Genomic DNA, 17,814 nt, shown 5'->3' on the forward strand with positions numbered 1-17,814 from the left:
AAGTACGGTGAACGGCAGGAAGAAGAAGGACGAAGAAAGCGGGGAAGACGGAGGCGCGAGACCCGAAGGAGATGAGAAGAGCGGGAAGAAAAATTTGGAGCGGGTGAAGCGCTGGTGAAGCTGCGCGACGCGGAATGAAGCGCGCAAAACCGGAGCGCGGGGGAGCGGAAAGCGGCGGCGGCGGCGGCGGCGGCGACGGCGGCGGAAAAGGCAGAAGGCCTCGAGGAAGGAGGAGGCTGACGGATCGCCGCCGGAGTAGAGTAGAGAGGAGAGAGCACGCCTGCGCGGAATCCCCGGGCGGGCGCGGGCAGTGCCACCGGAGGCCCGGCGGTTTCAGAGCTTCGCCCGGGACGACAAACCGCGGACGAGCCGAGTGCGGGAAACCCCGGTCGCGTTTTGCAATCACTGCCGACCGATTCGAGGTATACCGAGTGTCCGCACGGAACGAGGAGTAACAATCGGGGGTAAAAAAAGATAAGGGGGGAGAGCCGATTGTGAACGCCGAGGCAGACCGTTTCGTGACCTTGGTGCGCGCGACACTTTGCGTCCTCCTTCTCTGGAGTAAAAGGAGGATCCGGTGCTCTTCCGGATCGGTTGCAGCGGGATACGATAAATTTTTCGCTCGTCCAGACTGATTAACTCGACCGTCGGTTGCGTTCGATGAGATATCCGCTCGGCGGAGTATCCAACGGCAAGATAATGTGATATCATAGTGTAAGAGGAGGAAGAAGAGAAAGGAAGAAGAGAAGAGAGAGAGAGAGAGAAAGAGGAAAGATTGGTGAGTGCGCGACGAACAGGTTGCAACGAGGGGGTTGCAACGACGGATAACGCGAGAGTATGCGCGATTCCTGGTAGCATCAAGCTGGAAGATGAACGGGACGACGACGGATGATTATTAAGCAGAGAAAGCACCGGGTGAAGGGGATGCACGGGGGTGTTTCATGAGATGTCAGTGGATCCAGGGACAGTTACGTCGTCGTCGTCGTCGTCGTCATCGTTGTTGTTGTCGTGATCATCATGAGGAGGTCCTCCTACGTCAACTACTACGTCCTATGCCTCGTGTGCTGGATCCTACTAGGTATTACCGGTAAGCCTCGAAGTTTCTCCATCTGTCAATCGCGCGGCGAAAACATACACATTACTCCGCGAAACAAATGGCGGTGAAAATATCAGTTGCGGCAGGTTATGGTTCCAGAAGAGGAGGATGCCTCTGGGGGAGGAGGGAGGGAGAGGATGCTGCGGTATTCTTGTCGCACGTAAGGGTAGGTTTGCGATCAAGCCGTCGATGTTGTCGCACGGATTTGCGGGGAGGTGGGGCTCCATGGCACTCGTGCCGCGGATGGATCGATCAGATTTTGGGGTGTAGCGATACGTTGCATACATCTGTCCCTCTTTCTCTCGCTCTCCTCCTCTCGTATGCCACATGCATCGTCCGGATGCGTACGCGGTGCTCGTGCGCGCCGCGTTTTTCCCGCTAACCTCCCTTAAACCGAACCACGGATATGCGTAGGAGGAGAGATGATACTCGAGAATAGATAAGGATGAAAGGACGGAAGCGAGAACTCCGAACGGCAGGGGGAGGAGGGGACGCAACCTCCGGTCCCGGTCCAGGACCGTATCTAGCGCCACCCTTGTTTGTCGCGCCGCAGCATTGTACCTCCCTCCACCCTTGGTCTCCCTACGTCTCTCTTTCCGTCTCTCTTTTGTCCCTTGCTCCTAACATTCTCTTCTTTGTCAGCCTCTTCTCCGCCCGTCCCTGCGGGATCTCTGCGTGTCGTCTCGATGATTCCATCATCGGACGGAGATGAGGATGAGAGGGGAGACGAACGACTCCCCCCTTTTCTCCCCCGTGACGTCGTTCAGGGACGTGTCTATCGATTTCATCTCGCGCGGCTGCATCATCGCGATGCGGTCGCGTTTTAAAGTCTACTCATGGAACAGAAACATTACAGCGTCGTGTCTGGATAATCCATTTATGGATGACAGGACGTACATACGTACGTCTTTACGAGATAGACCAGCCGCGGGCTGCAACTCGGCATCCCTTCTTTAAACATGAATTGGAGCAAATTTGTCGAAAGGGACAAACTCTCTTCGACAGTTTGTAAAACAATCAGGACTATTCTTCGCGTACAAATGCATTTTGTTTTTCTAATTGTAAGATTCACCCTGAAGATCATTTTAGCAAAGGGTAGGAGTTTTTATCTTGATAGAAAAAAAGGAGAGAGAGAGAGAGAGACAAAGTGCAGGATTAATTTTGAAAGACCAAGGATTTCTAAATTGAATAGACGCAGATACGAGTGACTTCGAAAAACGCTTAACCACGAGTGACGCAATCACTCGCAGAAGAATATCTGCTTAAAGAGCGACCTCGCTCGCAGGCCTGTCTCTTCAACGAGGCATAATCAATTCTGGGAGTAACGGAGCGTGAGCGGAAAATCCGAAGCGTCGATAAAATCGGATTATCACCATGGACCTCGCCCGCCTTTCGTAGCCTGGAAAGTCCATCGACACTATCGTTCCTGTCGATGCAATCGGTTCAGCTCGTTGAATAATTTACTCGAGTACCAGTGTAGTTTCTCTCGAGTAAACCACTTGAAAAGTACACTAATTACTCTCGACTACGAGAAGCTACTACGAGAAGTTCAGACCCAGTAATGGCGAGTTTATCCCGGCATCACCTCGACGATATATTATACGCTTTCGATCCGTAGTACTCACATGTATACACGTGCACACGTCCAGAGCATGCTCCTACACAATCGCTGATTATACCTCACCGGTGATTAACCGCGGGCCGTTTCGCTCGTTCTCCGGAAATGGAGAAGTTCGACGCGCTATCAACGCGGCTGCCACAACTCAGGGCTAAACTACTGACTCGAGACGTTGCACGAGCGAAACCGCGCTCGAGAAGGGTCATTTTGGATGCGCAAAATACATTTGCGTAAAACGTGATAGGACTTCGGCATTGTTGGGAGCCTCATTCGGAGAAACTACATCGAGAAGAGATCAAGAAGAACAGAGGAAACAACAGCGCTTCCTATTTATATAATTCTTAATAATAACACATAAATTTTATATTTTATTCTATTTTTTACTCAAATCTGTATTTATTTTACATTGAAATTTATATTTATTTTACATCTAAATTATAATTATAGACGAAAGAAAGGTTGTTACATACAAAATGCCGGACTCTCGCGTGTGACATTAAATTATTCTTAGCACAAGGGAAAGGATTAATACGATCTCGCACGTTACGAGAATATTTCAATATAAGGCCGTCGCGAGTCGAGAGTTATTATAAAATCACGTCACGCGTCGGAGGGAAATAATCTTTCAGGAGCTAAAAACTGGGATTTATGTGGCAGTTTAGTACACGATGACGTCGTAAAACTGCACGGGCATGCGTACGTGTCGCTCTGATAAAGTGGGAAAGGAAACACCAGCCCTCCCGGACGCAGCTTGAGTCGCCCTGCACATCGGCTAGCTTTGTCTCTCGGGAAATATATACGATTTTAGATTCGTCTTCTGTTTCCGAGAAATTTACTTCTTCTGGTCCCTCCTTCGTCCCTTCTCGCGATCACGTTCCACCACGCTCAATTACACAGCGGGGAGACAAGTCACCTTCGCGACTTATTGTTGCGCAAAATGAAATAGATCTACGAAGAGCCGCGTTTCCCCAGATTTCTATAATAGTTTTCACTCTGACAGATTTTCTCGTACATTTATTTTTTTATTTCATTGTTTTTCTTTCGAATTTCGTAAAAAATAAACGAATTTGACGATAGTCGAAGCGATTTTACTTGAGCGTACTTGATCGAAATATCAAAGTTTTATACGCTTTCCGAATACAACGCTTTATTTCGGCAGTCTTAAATGTAATACATGACCGCGAGAATATCGTATTATCGTCCGACCTTTACAGTTTTTATCGGAATCTCCGATAAACGGGGCGTACGTGATTTCCACGCACCCCTCGCGAGATTGTGCGACAGGGTCGTGCGATCCGACTTACAAAACGTTGACATGAATAATGCACCTGCCAGTCGCGCCCACGCTCGTCATCGCATTCACGCCCAACGCATACATAAACGCATTCGATTTACTCATTAATGAAAGAGCTTGCTTTGGACTATTACATTGCGAAATTACACGTTTCGCAACACGATGCATATCTATGCCGCGTGTTATCCGTTTTACCTCTGCCCGCGAGGAGTGTTTCTCTCTCTCCCTGATTTAATCTCGAGATAAGCGCGATTATTACGCACCCCCGAGCAACTATCGCGATCTCCGCGTAATTCGGTCCGCCGCACGTCGACGTGAAAAATACGTTTGGGATGACGTAGACAGCATCTAGCGTATCTACGGCATTCGTGCCCTCTTTCGCGGTAGGCAAATGATCTCGACTCGAGAGAGGGCTTAACCGCGAGGCGCGTGCGCAGATTTCACGTTCCTCAAGATCGACAGGATCGACTGCGCGAGAGGAGAACCGATAACAGGCCTCGTCTCGATGCGAATTCGTATCTACGACGCATTTGACAATACAACGCTCGTCGTCGCGCGCGCTGATTGCCAATCTAGGCGCCCTTCCTACGGAAACGTGTCGGGCGGATGGATTCGTCGGCTACGAAATCACTAGGATATACTCGTAACGTTTCCGGAATTATTGATGATTTCTCTATTAGAAAGAAGCGAGTCACTCTTTTTATCATAAGTGAAAATTAATCTGATTAATTCTCGAGCGAGATACGAAAATAGAAAAGTTTTTTCCCTTTAAATATGATAAACTTGAGGAAAATATAATTTCAGAATCTTTATATATTTTTTTTTCGTTAGAATTATTACATGTGTTATCTTAAATTTCTATTTGTATAATAAAAATGAGGGAAAAAGCTTGTTTGAAAAACAAGTCAAAAATTCTACCCCCCTTTGTTTATCTTAGCTCGCCGATTGTTCGTCAAGATAAATTCATGATTCATTACCCTGCATTTAACTTGACTGAAACAATAATTAACGCCGTTGCAGCGGCTGTGATTTTCTTGCGCATAAGTAGAACAATCGATGCGCGATAAGCCGTCTGGAGCGAGGCTTGCATCGTATACGAGCGATTTCATATTTATTCCTTATCATGCCCTTATCGCACTCGTGATCTTAATTAAGCGTAATTATCAATATACCTTTGTTGTTTGTCAAAGTTTCAACAAATCTTGATAACGACACATGTTTGCGTCTTATGTAATTTAAACGACTCGAAGGAATTAATAACGTCAGTTACAAATCCTCAGTTTTGTTACTTAATTAATAAAATAATAAATTAATGTGTAATCAACGTATTGAAATAAAAATAAAATAAACTAAATGCTAAAAAATTTATTTAGCAAATTTGCAATAGAAGAGCACATTTCGAATTTTTGCAGATGCAATTTATTTAGTCAACCACTTGTCCTCCTGTACGCGAAATATTCTTTCGTGATTCACGATATCATTTTTTATTTTTTGTTAGACAATCGTTTTTTTCGATCATGCCCGTGTAATGTTCATGCGAAACGGGTGAGAAGCCACGGGATCTCGCGCGTTCTCCGATCGAGCATTAGATCGGATGTGATATCGTCAAGGTCGTTGGAAAGACGCCCATGTCTCTCTCTCTTTCTCTCACCGAGTGCTGATCCGCCTTTAGATTTCCCCGGAATCGAAATCCCCGAGATTAGTATCCATTTCCCTCGGGGTTGGCACGTTGGCGGAGTCCTCGCGATAGGATTTATTCCGAATAGCGCGCACGAGCGAACGAATACAGCGCACGAATGCGGAATAGTCTCTTCTCCTTTCCTCGAGGAAGTCCGCCTCGGCTTTATTATTCCATTGCGACGCTAACGTCATACCTTCCATGTTAATTTGCCGCATAACGTGTTTGTGCGACGGTGATGCGGGCGAAATTATACGGACGTTTTAAGAATGCAACGCTGATAAATCGCGCAGTCCACGCATTCGCGATTCGCTTCGCCCAAAGAATATCTATGTACATGCATACTTCCGTTGTATCTCCGCATTGCGCCCGAGTTTCTCCGTCTTGTGGTCGCACGCCACGATACGAATACACGCGAGACACTTTATCTGAGACCAGGGATTTTTGCAGGGGTGAGTACGAGATCTCATTCGTTGGTGAAGAGGTTCGACGGGATTTACACGGGGCCTTACTTTGACTCGAACACTCCAACGAATATCACAGCGCAGCTGGGCACTCACGCTTATCTACCGTGCAAAGTGCGGCAGCTTGGTAACAAATCAGTAAGTTGCTTCATATAATTAAATCTACCTGTCAGAAAAACTGTAAGCGTCAGGAATAAACATTTCAGGATATGTTCAACTTTTCTGACAAGCGTACAAATTAATGTCTTAATAGCACGAGACGCTTACAGAAGTTTTTACGTCTTATATTTCGTATATACGTAGATTACTATCTTTAGTTTATGTAAAGGTAACATGGGGATTCATACATATCGATACAATTGTCATGGCACCTTTGAACCGAGACCTAATTTGCTCTTGTCATATCGTCTCCCGCATCTTTAATAGGCCGAGGGTGTTGTCTCATATGTTACGTGTATTGACAGTTTGATTTATTAACGAGCTTATTTGACGGATATCGGCGCGATGATGGCGAAATTTCTGTCTGACAGCTCTCTAACGATGGAACTCTATTTGAGACACGATAACAAGGACATTAAAAGAAACACATAATTATTACAACTAAAGCGAGCACGAAATAGAGTTTGAAAGACAACAACGTCGTTCCCATCTTATTGGATATAATTTCTTCGCCTCTCTTCAACTTAATTTTAAACAACCTAATTTATTTACACGAATGCACAAATCTCCATCTCCATTTTATTAATATCAACTTCTCTCAGAATTAGGATCGGTACACAAAAGGAATAGAATTTATTTTAGTTGCCTACAATTTTTTTCATTAACATTTTCATTAATTTTCATTTTTTTTTCATTAATTTTTTTCATTAACATTTCGAAAAAAAATACCGACCTTGGGCAGCTCGTAATCGGTTCTATGAAAAGTCTATAAATATATTCTATGGTCTATAAATTACAACGATATGATTAATAATATTTCATAACTGTTATCGCGCAAAATTCGTCCCATTTTCCGTGACGGATAACTATTCGCGACAGATAACCCGCCCACGTGTCTCGGGCTATTAAATCGTGAATTGCGATCGCGATTCCCATCGTCGCATCAATTTATCTCGCTAATAAAACGCCAATCTGTTAATGATTCGCGTTTCGTCCGGCCTTTTTGCACGCTCTCGTAACCCGCATCGTGAAATCGGAAACTCGTGTCGAAGGGTGGGGTGGTTTTACAGGGTGGTCGTCATCGGACGCGTAATTCCCGTTAGCACGCAGACTACGCTCAAAGGTGGTCCCTTGTTAACGAACTTCTCCAACGTGTACGCAGACGAATACTCGAGTATACAGGGTGTACACCTGTCGTCTATTGACACGCGGTCGGGGATTAAGTATCCGGTAACACGCGACTCTCGTATAATTCCAGCGCGTACTTAAGGGCCACCACCGTCGCCGTCGCCACCTTGATCCTTATCATAGTCGGTGAATTAAATGTATTCGTACTTCACCTTCGTTTTTCGACGGCACGGGCCGCTGTCGTATTTGTGCACCATCTAGATTTCCGTCGAGCGCGCGCGAGCCGTCCGGTCGATGAACGATAAATTAACTACGCGACGGGCAAGCGGAAGATTGATCGTCCGGAATCGGAACAAGTGGAATGTAACCTTTCTCATTTTTTTTCGCCGTATCTTGCCGCTGCTTCTTATACTTGCCGCGCTTTTTATACGCAACCTCAACTTTTTCCGCCTCTCTCGATACCCACTCAATTGCGAATAATGATTGGCGACAGGCTGATGATTCTGAGTTCAAGTTAATCTGATTAAAAGAATGAAGGCTGATGAAAACGAGAGTAAAGGATCTCAGATGTGTTTAGAAGATTCTTAAAAATGTTTGTTTTGTAATAAAAATAGGAGAAAAAAATGAAAAAAATCTCAAGGCAAGTTAATAAAATTTAAACTTGAGATTAATAATATTGTCAAGGGATTATAAAAAAGATCTTATATGTATGAAAAATTTAATGTGAAAGATTGATTTAAGATAGCAATTAATTTCGGCCAATTTGAAGGTTTCCTGGATCAGAAGAAGAGATTCGCATATCCTCTCGGTGGATAGAACCATGTTCATTCCGGACGAAAGGTTCCAGGCGATTTTCGGGGAGGCGGACACGTGGACGCTGCAAGTGAAATATGTCCAAGCGCGCGACGAAGGCGAGTACGAGTGCCAAATCTCGACCGACCCGAAGAAGAGTCACATCATCAAGCTCAATATCGTCGGTGAGTCGAGCGAGGATTTTATAAGCTAATTATTCATCGGTTTAATAAAAAAAGGGAAATATCAAATAATCGAAATCATATTACAGTGCCAAAGATCGAGATCTTGGGGGATCGTGATATGTACGTGAAGACCGGAAGTACAGTCGCAATACGATGCGTGATAAAGCAGTCCCTCGAGGGCCCGTTCTATGTTTTCTGGTACCACGAGGGTGATCGTGTTCTAAATTATCAACTGGGCAAAATCGATATTCAGACGAAGAGGATCGAGCAAGACACGGTGAGCAGCCTCGTGATTCACAACGTGAGACGAGAGGACTCGGGTAACTATACTTGCAGCCCGAGTAACCTGGATAGCGCGAGCGTGCAGCTGCACGTGCTAAACGGTGAGTATGTAATAGTTTATCTCTCACTTCGGGGAGAAAAAAAATATGTAGAAATTGTAGAAATTAAAATTAAAACAAGGCAGAGTTCCGAACTTTTTCTAAAAATGTAAACTTTTGTCGTATGTAATTCATGCATTGTCGTACTTTTTTAATACGCACGAACAGACTTTTATAAAACGCTTAAAAAATGAGAGATGTAACAATTGCGCGGCATGAATATGGATCGTAATTCTCATGGCTGACTTTACTCTTCTGTCCATTGTTGTTTCGCGATGCAAATACATCGGGCATTTTTTTTCTAGGGGAACATCCCGCCGCAATTCAGAGAGGCATCAGTTCAGCGCCGGGTGGTTGTCCCACTCTGTGGTGGCTGGCAGGAGTGGTAACATTATACTCGAGCCACGGCAGCCGCCCGTTCGTCCTCGTTCTTCTGATCCTTATGGTTCTCTACTCGAAAAATCCATCTTACTTTGCGACGGAACGATAATCAGGCAAGATCGCAAGGATGGTATACGCGTATAATCGATTATCTCCTGCTACGAGACCCCGACTACCTCGAGAAAAGAGATCCTCGACTGCGGACTGATTTCCCGAGATCAGAAACAAAAAGGGCGAAGCTGATAAGATTAAGAAGAAGGAAGGTAAAACAATAGAGAGAGAAAGAGGAAGAGCAAATAATAATGATTCTGGAGATAGTATGTTTTTTCTCGCGCGAAGTAAGAGTTAGAGGTTTATCTCGATTATCGAGACAGTGATCCGGCCGTTAGAAATTAGGACTTAGTTAATTATATGAATTCTTGTTAAATTGCTGCGAGAACTGTACATGCTGGAGAAGCTATGAAATTTTTGACGAAGATATAAATTAGATCGAGTTGGAATAAAACAAACGGGTGGTCCGTGGACATATTTAAGAATTTTCAGTAAGGGTCGCGAATAAAGTGATAATTTTACGCACGCATAAAGCTGTTTATTCTAATCTTGTAATATATTTTTTAGAAACTTTATCTAAAATATCGCTTTAATGAAGTTTATTCGTATATATTTCTCCAAAGATGCGTTCGCCTTTGTACTTTTACGTTTGCAAAATCGTTTCACGTACTTCCCGTTTGTGTTAGTCCGACAAAATAGAATGTTACGAAATCTAAAAAAAAGCGCTCTAAAAACGATCGCGATCGCGAGATCTTGTCGCGAGGGCGTTGGGTAGTTTCGTAGCGCCTGTTACAAGAAGGCGATAATGTGACGAGAAATATATGTAGGACTGAAAAGCGAAAGAAAGGGGGAAAAAGAACGTCAATGAGTGACGACAACAAAAAGAACCGTTATGAGAATGGGAAAAAACAGAAAAACTTCGTCCGCGCCGCTCGAATAGAATTGAAACTTGTTCGATGAATTTTCGAAATGCGATGTGATTTATTATATTCGATAGCGACCGATTATAAAAAGCGTGTCTATACTCGACGTCAATCGCATGATCTAGGATCGTCCTGAGATTGAAGCAATCTCGGCCATTGTCTCTTACAATTAGATAATTTGTCGGCATAGCTCAAAGAGCGATTAGAATCTTTTTCAACTTATCGATCAGCTGATCTGTTCCTGGTTTGTAAAACAAACCCAAGAAAAATAGAAAGATCTATACGCAAAACGATTGGAAGATGAAAAATGTTATTAATGTTAACAGCACGACAATGGTTATATTTGATCCGAAGAAAAGAATTCATATCAAGCGATATCTTGCCATATCAAATTCAAATTAGTCGCGTGATATTTTCAGCACAAGACGCGTTCAAAATACATATATATAGACGGAAAGAATTATTATTTTAATATGGATAATTTTTATTTAAGGTTCATCGACCGAGAGAGAACGAAAGGCCGCACGAGATGTCGCGATGGAAATTATCACTGCCCCTATTTTAATCTTGTTCAAAAGCGACAAGTGGCTTCAGACGATCCGTGATCAATATTTTAGTATTAAAGCGCATTGAGTATACACACGCCGATCAAAATAATATCATACGTCCGCGCATGCACAGACTAATTTACCGCGACGTGGGCCGTGCAAACCGATACATTTTCCACTTATCCATTGTTCATTTGCGTATTTACATTCCATGAAAATATCGCATTTTTATATAAAATTGGAAGATTTTTTAGAAATGTAGACGAAAATTTATATATACACATTTCAAAGAGATTTTAATATTCAGATATAAAATTTGTATTTTTTCTTCAAAAATTTATCGAAATTAAGATAGCCGTTTCTCTATTAAACGTCTATTCAAATTTACGACCTAAAGATGACATTTGCTCTACATAAAGGATTTATAAATACACCTATAATATAATCTATACAAGTTTTATATGTACTTTAAGTCCTCCTTTGATTCCTTTTCGACGGATTTTTTTTTATGAATCATTGAATATATCATAGATGTTTAATAATAGGCGGACTACTTTCGATAATTACCTTTTGATAATATTTCCTGTACTTTCACAATTTCACGGTTTTGGCCCGCGGCGTGCTGCCTCTGAGCATGATCGGTTGTATAATTTAGCGAACGAGCGTACGGCTTTCCGGTGGGTGCCCACGCGCCCCCCCCGCGATTTGCTTTCTTCTCGCAAGTACTAGAAGAAATATACTGTTTTTTATAATATTATATAAATATAAATAAATCTATATATATATATAAATATATATATACAAACGAACAGAAATATATATATGTATATGTGTACGCGCGCAAATACGTTGCACATGGGTGTTGAATATTGAACAAGTTTCAGCTCGCACGAACGAGGGGCGCATATAAAGCGAATAGGGCGTAAGTTCTCGTTGAGGCAATTTTTGGAGGAAAGTCCTGAAGAGATATACGAGAGGCACGAAAGAGAGCGGGAGAGGGGAGAAAAGAGAGAGACGGAAATATACATCGTAAAACACGAGGACACCGGCAGGAGACGAACGATTCGTTAGAATATCTACGATTCATGTGATTGTAAATAACATAATATAGCATATAAATAACGTAACGTTAATTAATGATATGCCGTACGTGTTACACACTAAAGAAACAAGAAAAAAAATAAACTAAATAACGTTACTGTGTAATTTTTCGGATCGTAAAACACACACGCATTGGAATGGGTCTGGCCGCCTGTGCTAACCGGCTCGAGAATCACGCACGGTATCGAAGAAGAAGAAGACGAGAAGGGAGATTTTCTCGATCGAAAAAAAAAAAAACAAAGAAAAAAAAGATGCCGCGCGTATATATATGTATACGATGTTCTCCAAAATCGTCCGAGACTTCCATTTCCATTCGAACATTCGCGGGTATCTCGTGATCGAAACGTGGAAACTAGGATACGATCTTCGCGCGTCGTTCGGGGATAACAATAATGATAATCCTAGACTTTTTTTTATTATAAACGGACGCGCCTCGTCGCGCTATGCGCGATAGATTCTTCGAGCTTCGGATCATCGGAGCTTCAAGTCGTCAGAGATTAACGGAAAAGAGTGACGCGAGGATCGGAAACGGAACGCGAGCACCGGCGCGCACGCTTTTCCATGGCACGCCGGTGCGTCCGAGTGCGAAAAGAAAGCGGAACGCTTTCACGTTTCTCTTGAGCGCGCTCGTGGATAGCACGGGCCGGCCACACGCGACTAGATGTAACACACTAATTAATGCCTAGCGTAAGGGAAAACTAATGGATATAAATGCAGATATATTGTCGGACATAATAGCCAGGCGGGGTGAATGTATGCGCGAACGACTGTGTGCCACGCGGCTCGGATGCGAACGTACGGCTTTAGAGTGCGTGAGTCTGTTTGCGACGAAAAGACTGAAAGAAAAACGGCGTGAAAGGGTGCGAGAAAGCGAGAGAGAAAATAAGCCACATGCATATATACGCAGAGATATACACACACACACTCACGTACACACACGTATACACACGCACATCTAAACGCGTATATTGAGAGAAGTTCGTTGGACTGACGCGTACCAAGGCGTTGGTCGAATGACACATTTTAAGATAAAAAGGGTCGATCGGGGATGCGGTGCCTCCTTATATCGTTTCCGCCTGTTCTTCTTCCCGCGCCTCGCGAGGCTCCCTAGTATCACACAGAATGAAAAGATCTGAAAATAATGTTGTGCGCGAGGCCGCTGCCGCGATTAAGTCCTTCGCGGCCCTCCTTTTTCTCGCTTTGACAGAGGCCTCCCCCTCGCGGGGTGGAAGAAGAAACGCAATTCCGCGCTCATCCCCGAGGCCCCTTTGCTTCCCTGCGAAAAAGAAGAGGTAACTTAAAGAGAAGAAAATAACGAGACGGCGGGACGACGAAAAAGAAATTCAATTGAAACGTCGTCTTAAAATCTAATTCTAATGTAGAACAGCATTGAATTTTTGTACCAAAATCTATTGTAGTCCTTAAGTGTCGCGTATACTTCTTTCCGTTCGACGTTGCCGATCGCGGGCTTTATCTGTTATATTTATTTCTGATTTTTGTCGAAACATATATTGTTGGAGAACGAAGAAAACTTGCTAAAGGTACCTTTCTTCCGCAAGATCTTCGATCGTATTAAAGCTCCCGGATCTTCGCTATTACGATTATACGAATCCTTCTTTCCTCGCGCGCGATAAACGCGTTCGTATCGTAAATGAAGTTTTCGCATTTCACGGTTGACGTGAGATAAACCCGTAGAGACTCGTAAAGAATCGATGCGGATCCGGGAGTCTTAAGAATTTTCTCCGATCAATCCGCGCCCAGTCGACGCAGAAACGCGCGCCGATTCCCGAGAGTCGCGGTACGAATCCACGAAGTTGAATACTTTGTTTCTCAAGAGTGATGTTTGTGACCGTCCTGACAGTAGTCGATGTGCTCTTACGCGTAGCTAACACGAGTTAGATGTTATTCCGAGATAGTAAGCTATATACGAGCGATGTTTCACGTTCGGGCGATACGTCGTCATCGGAAAGATGAAAGACGGGTTAAACGCGGTGACCCAGAGAAATAAGTCTCTATCAGTCGCGGGGATTTCAATTCCTATCGTGATCCATCCGCGCCATCAAGCGATTTCAAAATTCTTTTCTTTTTGCTTTTGCTCAAGACGGGGGAAAACATCCCGCCCGTAAATCGATTACGCGGATTCTGCAGATGAGAAAGAGAGAAAGAAACAGGTCATCGGAAATCGATTTCAAACCTGGCGACGGAACGAAATGTCGGGGAGCTTTTTAGACGAACATTAAAAATAGCTCTGTAAAAATTGTATAATGATTGAAAATATGTAAAAGGATGATTTGCGATTTTAACCCTCTACTGCTTTTATCTGAAAGCGCGAACGACCTGAGTCTCTCTCTCTTCAAATATAAATGTAATAGATCTTTAATCTTAATATATGCAAATTTTTTATCCAGGAATACAGTACTCTGTGTAAAATGGTTTAGCTTCTTTGTCCGAGCGAGGACTTTTATTCTCGGCCGTGGAGGGTTAAAAGAGCGAATGGAGAATTATTTGTCGTCGATCGACACCCTCGGGACGGCGGATACTTCGTTAACGCGTCACTGATGACATTCGCGAAAAAACGCATCATGCAATTATGCGATTATTGCACACGAGCATTGAAGCTCCCGAAAATACGATTCGACGAGCATTACGTTATCGATGAATTATTTTCTTTGTATCTTTAGCAAACTATTTACGTGAAAATTATTTCAGGCGAATAAGAGAGATCGTAAATCAGGAGCTTCAATAAATCAATTGCGAGCAATTGAGTTCGACAACGTCCTTTTAACGTTAAAATGAGGTCCTACGTTAACGGGCGTTTGGTTGACAGCACGCGACAGATCACACTGTAGTAAGGGGTCTAATTAATCGTTAACGCAACATGTCTGCCGATTCGAACGTTCGACGAAGGTGATTTGCGACCGTTTAGCCGTAAAAACTAGATTGAGAAAAGTGAGGAAATCTAAGCGAGAAGACAGAATTTGTCGAGCGCGCGGATAAGCGGACATCGATTTAAAGTTAATCGTAAGTTTTAAAGAAGAAAAAACAGCAAAACACTCTGAAGATATTCCTCGAAGCCGAGCCTCGTCTCATGGATTCGCATCTGTACACCTTAAGCGCTTTAAGGGTTAATGAGAAAAAAATAGACTTTAACGAATCCACGAGATGATGCCGAGGAAAGGACGAAGAATACCGGAGCGAATGGGATAAACGGAGCGAGAGTTAAAAATATGCGCGATATGAAGTGCAAACGAGCGAAAGAACGAGAGCGAGAGAGAAAGTGAGATAGAAAGCGAGCGAGAGCGAGATAATAAATCAATGTTAAACCCATCATTATCGAACTTTCGCAATTTCGAGAGACACAAATCTTCGTTGACCGCCGTTTCTACGCATAAGTTGAGTTTAGGAAGTTGGACGCGACGCGTTCGCAATCGGCGACCGCGATTGCACGGTACAATTGTAGGATTTCGGATTTCAGATTTTACGCGAACGCGACGAGAGATTTATTATGCGTTAGAGAGAGCAACTCGAGCACGATTCTGGTCTTTTACCAACGTGCGGACGCGATCGTCGCCGAATGGAGCCTCGTCCACGTCTTATGGGAGTACTCTTCACATACGAATGTTTCAGCGTTTCCGTTTTTAAACTATCGTGGCGAAGTGGGACGAAGAACGGTCCCGTTCTATGTGTGTAAGAATCATAAAGCTTAATAAAAGAAAAAAAAACATTATACTATGAACTTACGGGATATCTAATAAAAAAGTAAGCAAAAGCGTTAAGAATGTGCTTTATTTCTTTCTCAAAACATACATATATATATATTGTTACAATAATCTTCCAAGTTATGGAGAAAACGAAAGATTTCATTGAGAAGACGTCACGTATAAATCTAAATAAATTATGCAAATGTCAATGATATCACATGTCGATCATATCGTATGCGAAGATTTACTGAAATTATATTAAATGCTTTGGTTTGGAATAAAAAAATAATCTCGCCTTAATGTCAGCTCGGTAATTATAAATACGAGAGAAATCTTCACTCGGATTTTTTATTTTTATCACGCGTTTTCATGCAATTGAGTATGATCTTGTCGAAGAAGACGAGGTGAAAAACGCCAACGATCCGTAATAGACCCATCAACAATACTTGCAACAATAGGTCGCAGATTGAATTGAACGGCGATATTCCTGCACACAATGTTACCAGAAGGAAACCTTCCACACCGACGAAAGAGAAGAATTTACCTGCCTGCAATACGTTATCATTGAACAATAAAGGGCATCACGAGAAAAAAATTCGCTATTTTTCACATACTAACCAGAGCATCCTTGAAAAGCTGCTCGGCGACTACGTCAGGTTTGACTAATCCCGACGATTGTGATATGAGTTTCGTTTCCAGCGGTTTTGACAGCTCTTCGACAGCAAACCCAGGTGTGTCTGTATCAGGCGGCAAAGACAGGGTCACAGAGATATTGTATGGCCGCAATTCCATCGCTATGCTTTCTGCTAGACCGCGAAGAGCGAATTTCGTACTGCAGTAAGCGGAGTAGCCAAAGATACCTGCTCGATGCGCAATTTCTTGTTTATTTATTGCTTATTTAAACAATGAATATTAATGGAATATCTATGCAAATACCTAAGAAGGCGGCTTGAGATGACGTTAGGACAATCACTCCTTCTCTGGAAGCTTTCATTCTCTGCACGACTGCCTTTATGCAATAGTATGTACCGAGCAAATTTATATGTATCATTTTGTCTAAACTGTCCGCGGTGGTGTCCTCTATTTTACCGGGAATTGCGGTACCCGCACAATTAACGAGCATGTAAATTGGTCCCATGGTTTTCTCGAGATCGGCCAGTGCTTTCTCGACATTTTCATAATTTGCTCCGATATCCAAAGACAAATATTCTACTCTTTGTGCATCTTTGTTCTCACAAGCGTGCAATATTTCGTTCTTAGCTGTTTCTAATTTTTGCACATCTCTCGCAATTATCGTGATATTCGCTCCATGTTTTGCAGCAATAATTGCTACACACTTTCCGATGCCGCTCGAGCCACCAGTCACCTATAAACAATTATATTATTATATAATTATATTAATATAATATAAATCTCTGTAAATAATTATATTATTAATAATATAATCTGATTCTTTCTTTTTTCATACTGTCAACTAAGGAGATCAAGGCTTTAGATTACAATACAAGAAATAAACAGGCCAAATCAGGAAATCGAGGTCGAGATTTTTTATGTACATATATGGTGTCTCTTTGTATTGTATGATTCATTTTCTTTGTGTTTATTATTCTTGAAGGTGACTCGAAATGTAAGATCAAAACATCTTGATAAATTCATTGAATTAGAAAAAATTTTATAATTTTTATTATTTTCGCGATATTTAATTTCACATTCGTCTAATTAGCTCGTTTTTATTTGTTTTTTTATAATATTTATATGAATAAGTTTTTCGAGGTTAAATGACACACACTTACCACAACATGCTTGTTCTTTACGCTTTTTAATCGTGGATTCCAGAAAAATTGTTTAATCATCAAGAGGGCAATAATTAAGACAAACGCGACAAGCACTACTCCAAGCCAAACAGTCATAATTCGTTAGATGTTTTCTCTAACAGATCAAAAGTATCAAACCCGCAAACACTCTTCGACTGAACTGTATTATATTCCGTTTACCAGAGCACTGTGAAGAACTAGGTTCAATCCAGAACCAGAACTAGTAAGCCGACTCACGATAGCTCTCGTGTAAGCTTAGTTTACTACTGAATGGTGTAGCTTGTCACCTACAATCGTCAAGTCAGCGTTCTCCAATACTCGGACTCGGTTTGCTTACTAAACACAGAAACTTATCCACAGCTGCTGATCTTACAATTATACGCAATATATCAAATAACAATTTGACAAAATCAGTTATTTAATTAATAATTTGACGAAATTAATTATTCAATAAATTTGAAATTTAAAGAATTTTAAATTTAATTATATATATATATTTTA

At 42.5% G+C, this 17,814-nt stretch overlaps 2 protein-coding genes across 2 annotated transcripts; one reads left to right on the forward strand and one right to left on the reverse strand.

Annotated features, from left to right (window-relative positions):
• The first annotated feature begins 234 nt into the window (after nt 1-234).
• On the forward strand, nt 235-11,987 carry LOC105254871 (protein CEPU-1). Its single transcript, XM_011263815.3, has 5 exons — nt 235-1,087; nt 6,137-6,288; nt 8,207-8,414; nt 8,501-8,797; nt 9,100-11,987. The coding sequence occupies exons 1-5, from the start codon at nt 1,018-1,020 to the stop codon at nt 9,282-9,284; spliced, it is 912 nt and encodes a 303-aa protein (XP_011262117.1). The 5' UTR covers nt 235-1,017; the 3' UTR covers nt 9,285-11,987.
• A 3,612-nt stretch (nt 11,988-15,599) lies between these two features.
• LOC105254870 (3-ketodihydrosphingosine reductase) lies at nt 15,600-17,528 on the reverse strand. Its single transcript, XM_011263814.3, has 4 exons — nt 17,293-17,528; nt 16,436-16,865; nt 16,118-16,359; nt 15,600-16,047 (listed from the first exon to the last, which is right to left on the reverse strand). The coding sequence occupies exons 1-4, from the start codon at nt 17,407-17,409 to the stop codon at nt 15,835-15,837; spliced, it is 1,002 nt and encodes a 333-aa protein (XP_011262116.1). The 5' UTR covers nt 17,410-17,528; the 3' UTR covers nt 15,600-15,834.
• Between the last annotated feature and the right edge of the window lie 286 nt (nt 17,529-17,814).

This window comes from Camponotus floridanus, unplaced genomic scaffold (genome assembly GCF_003227725.1).
Source record: "Camponotus floridanus strain SB8 unplaced genomic scaffold, Cflo_v7.5 scaffold15, whole genome shotgun sequence".
NCBI classification, from domain to species: Eukaryota; Metazoa; Arthropoda; class Insecta; order Hymenoptera; family Formicidae; genus Camponotus; species Camponotus floridanus.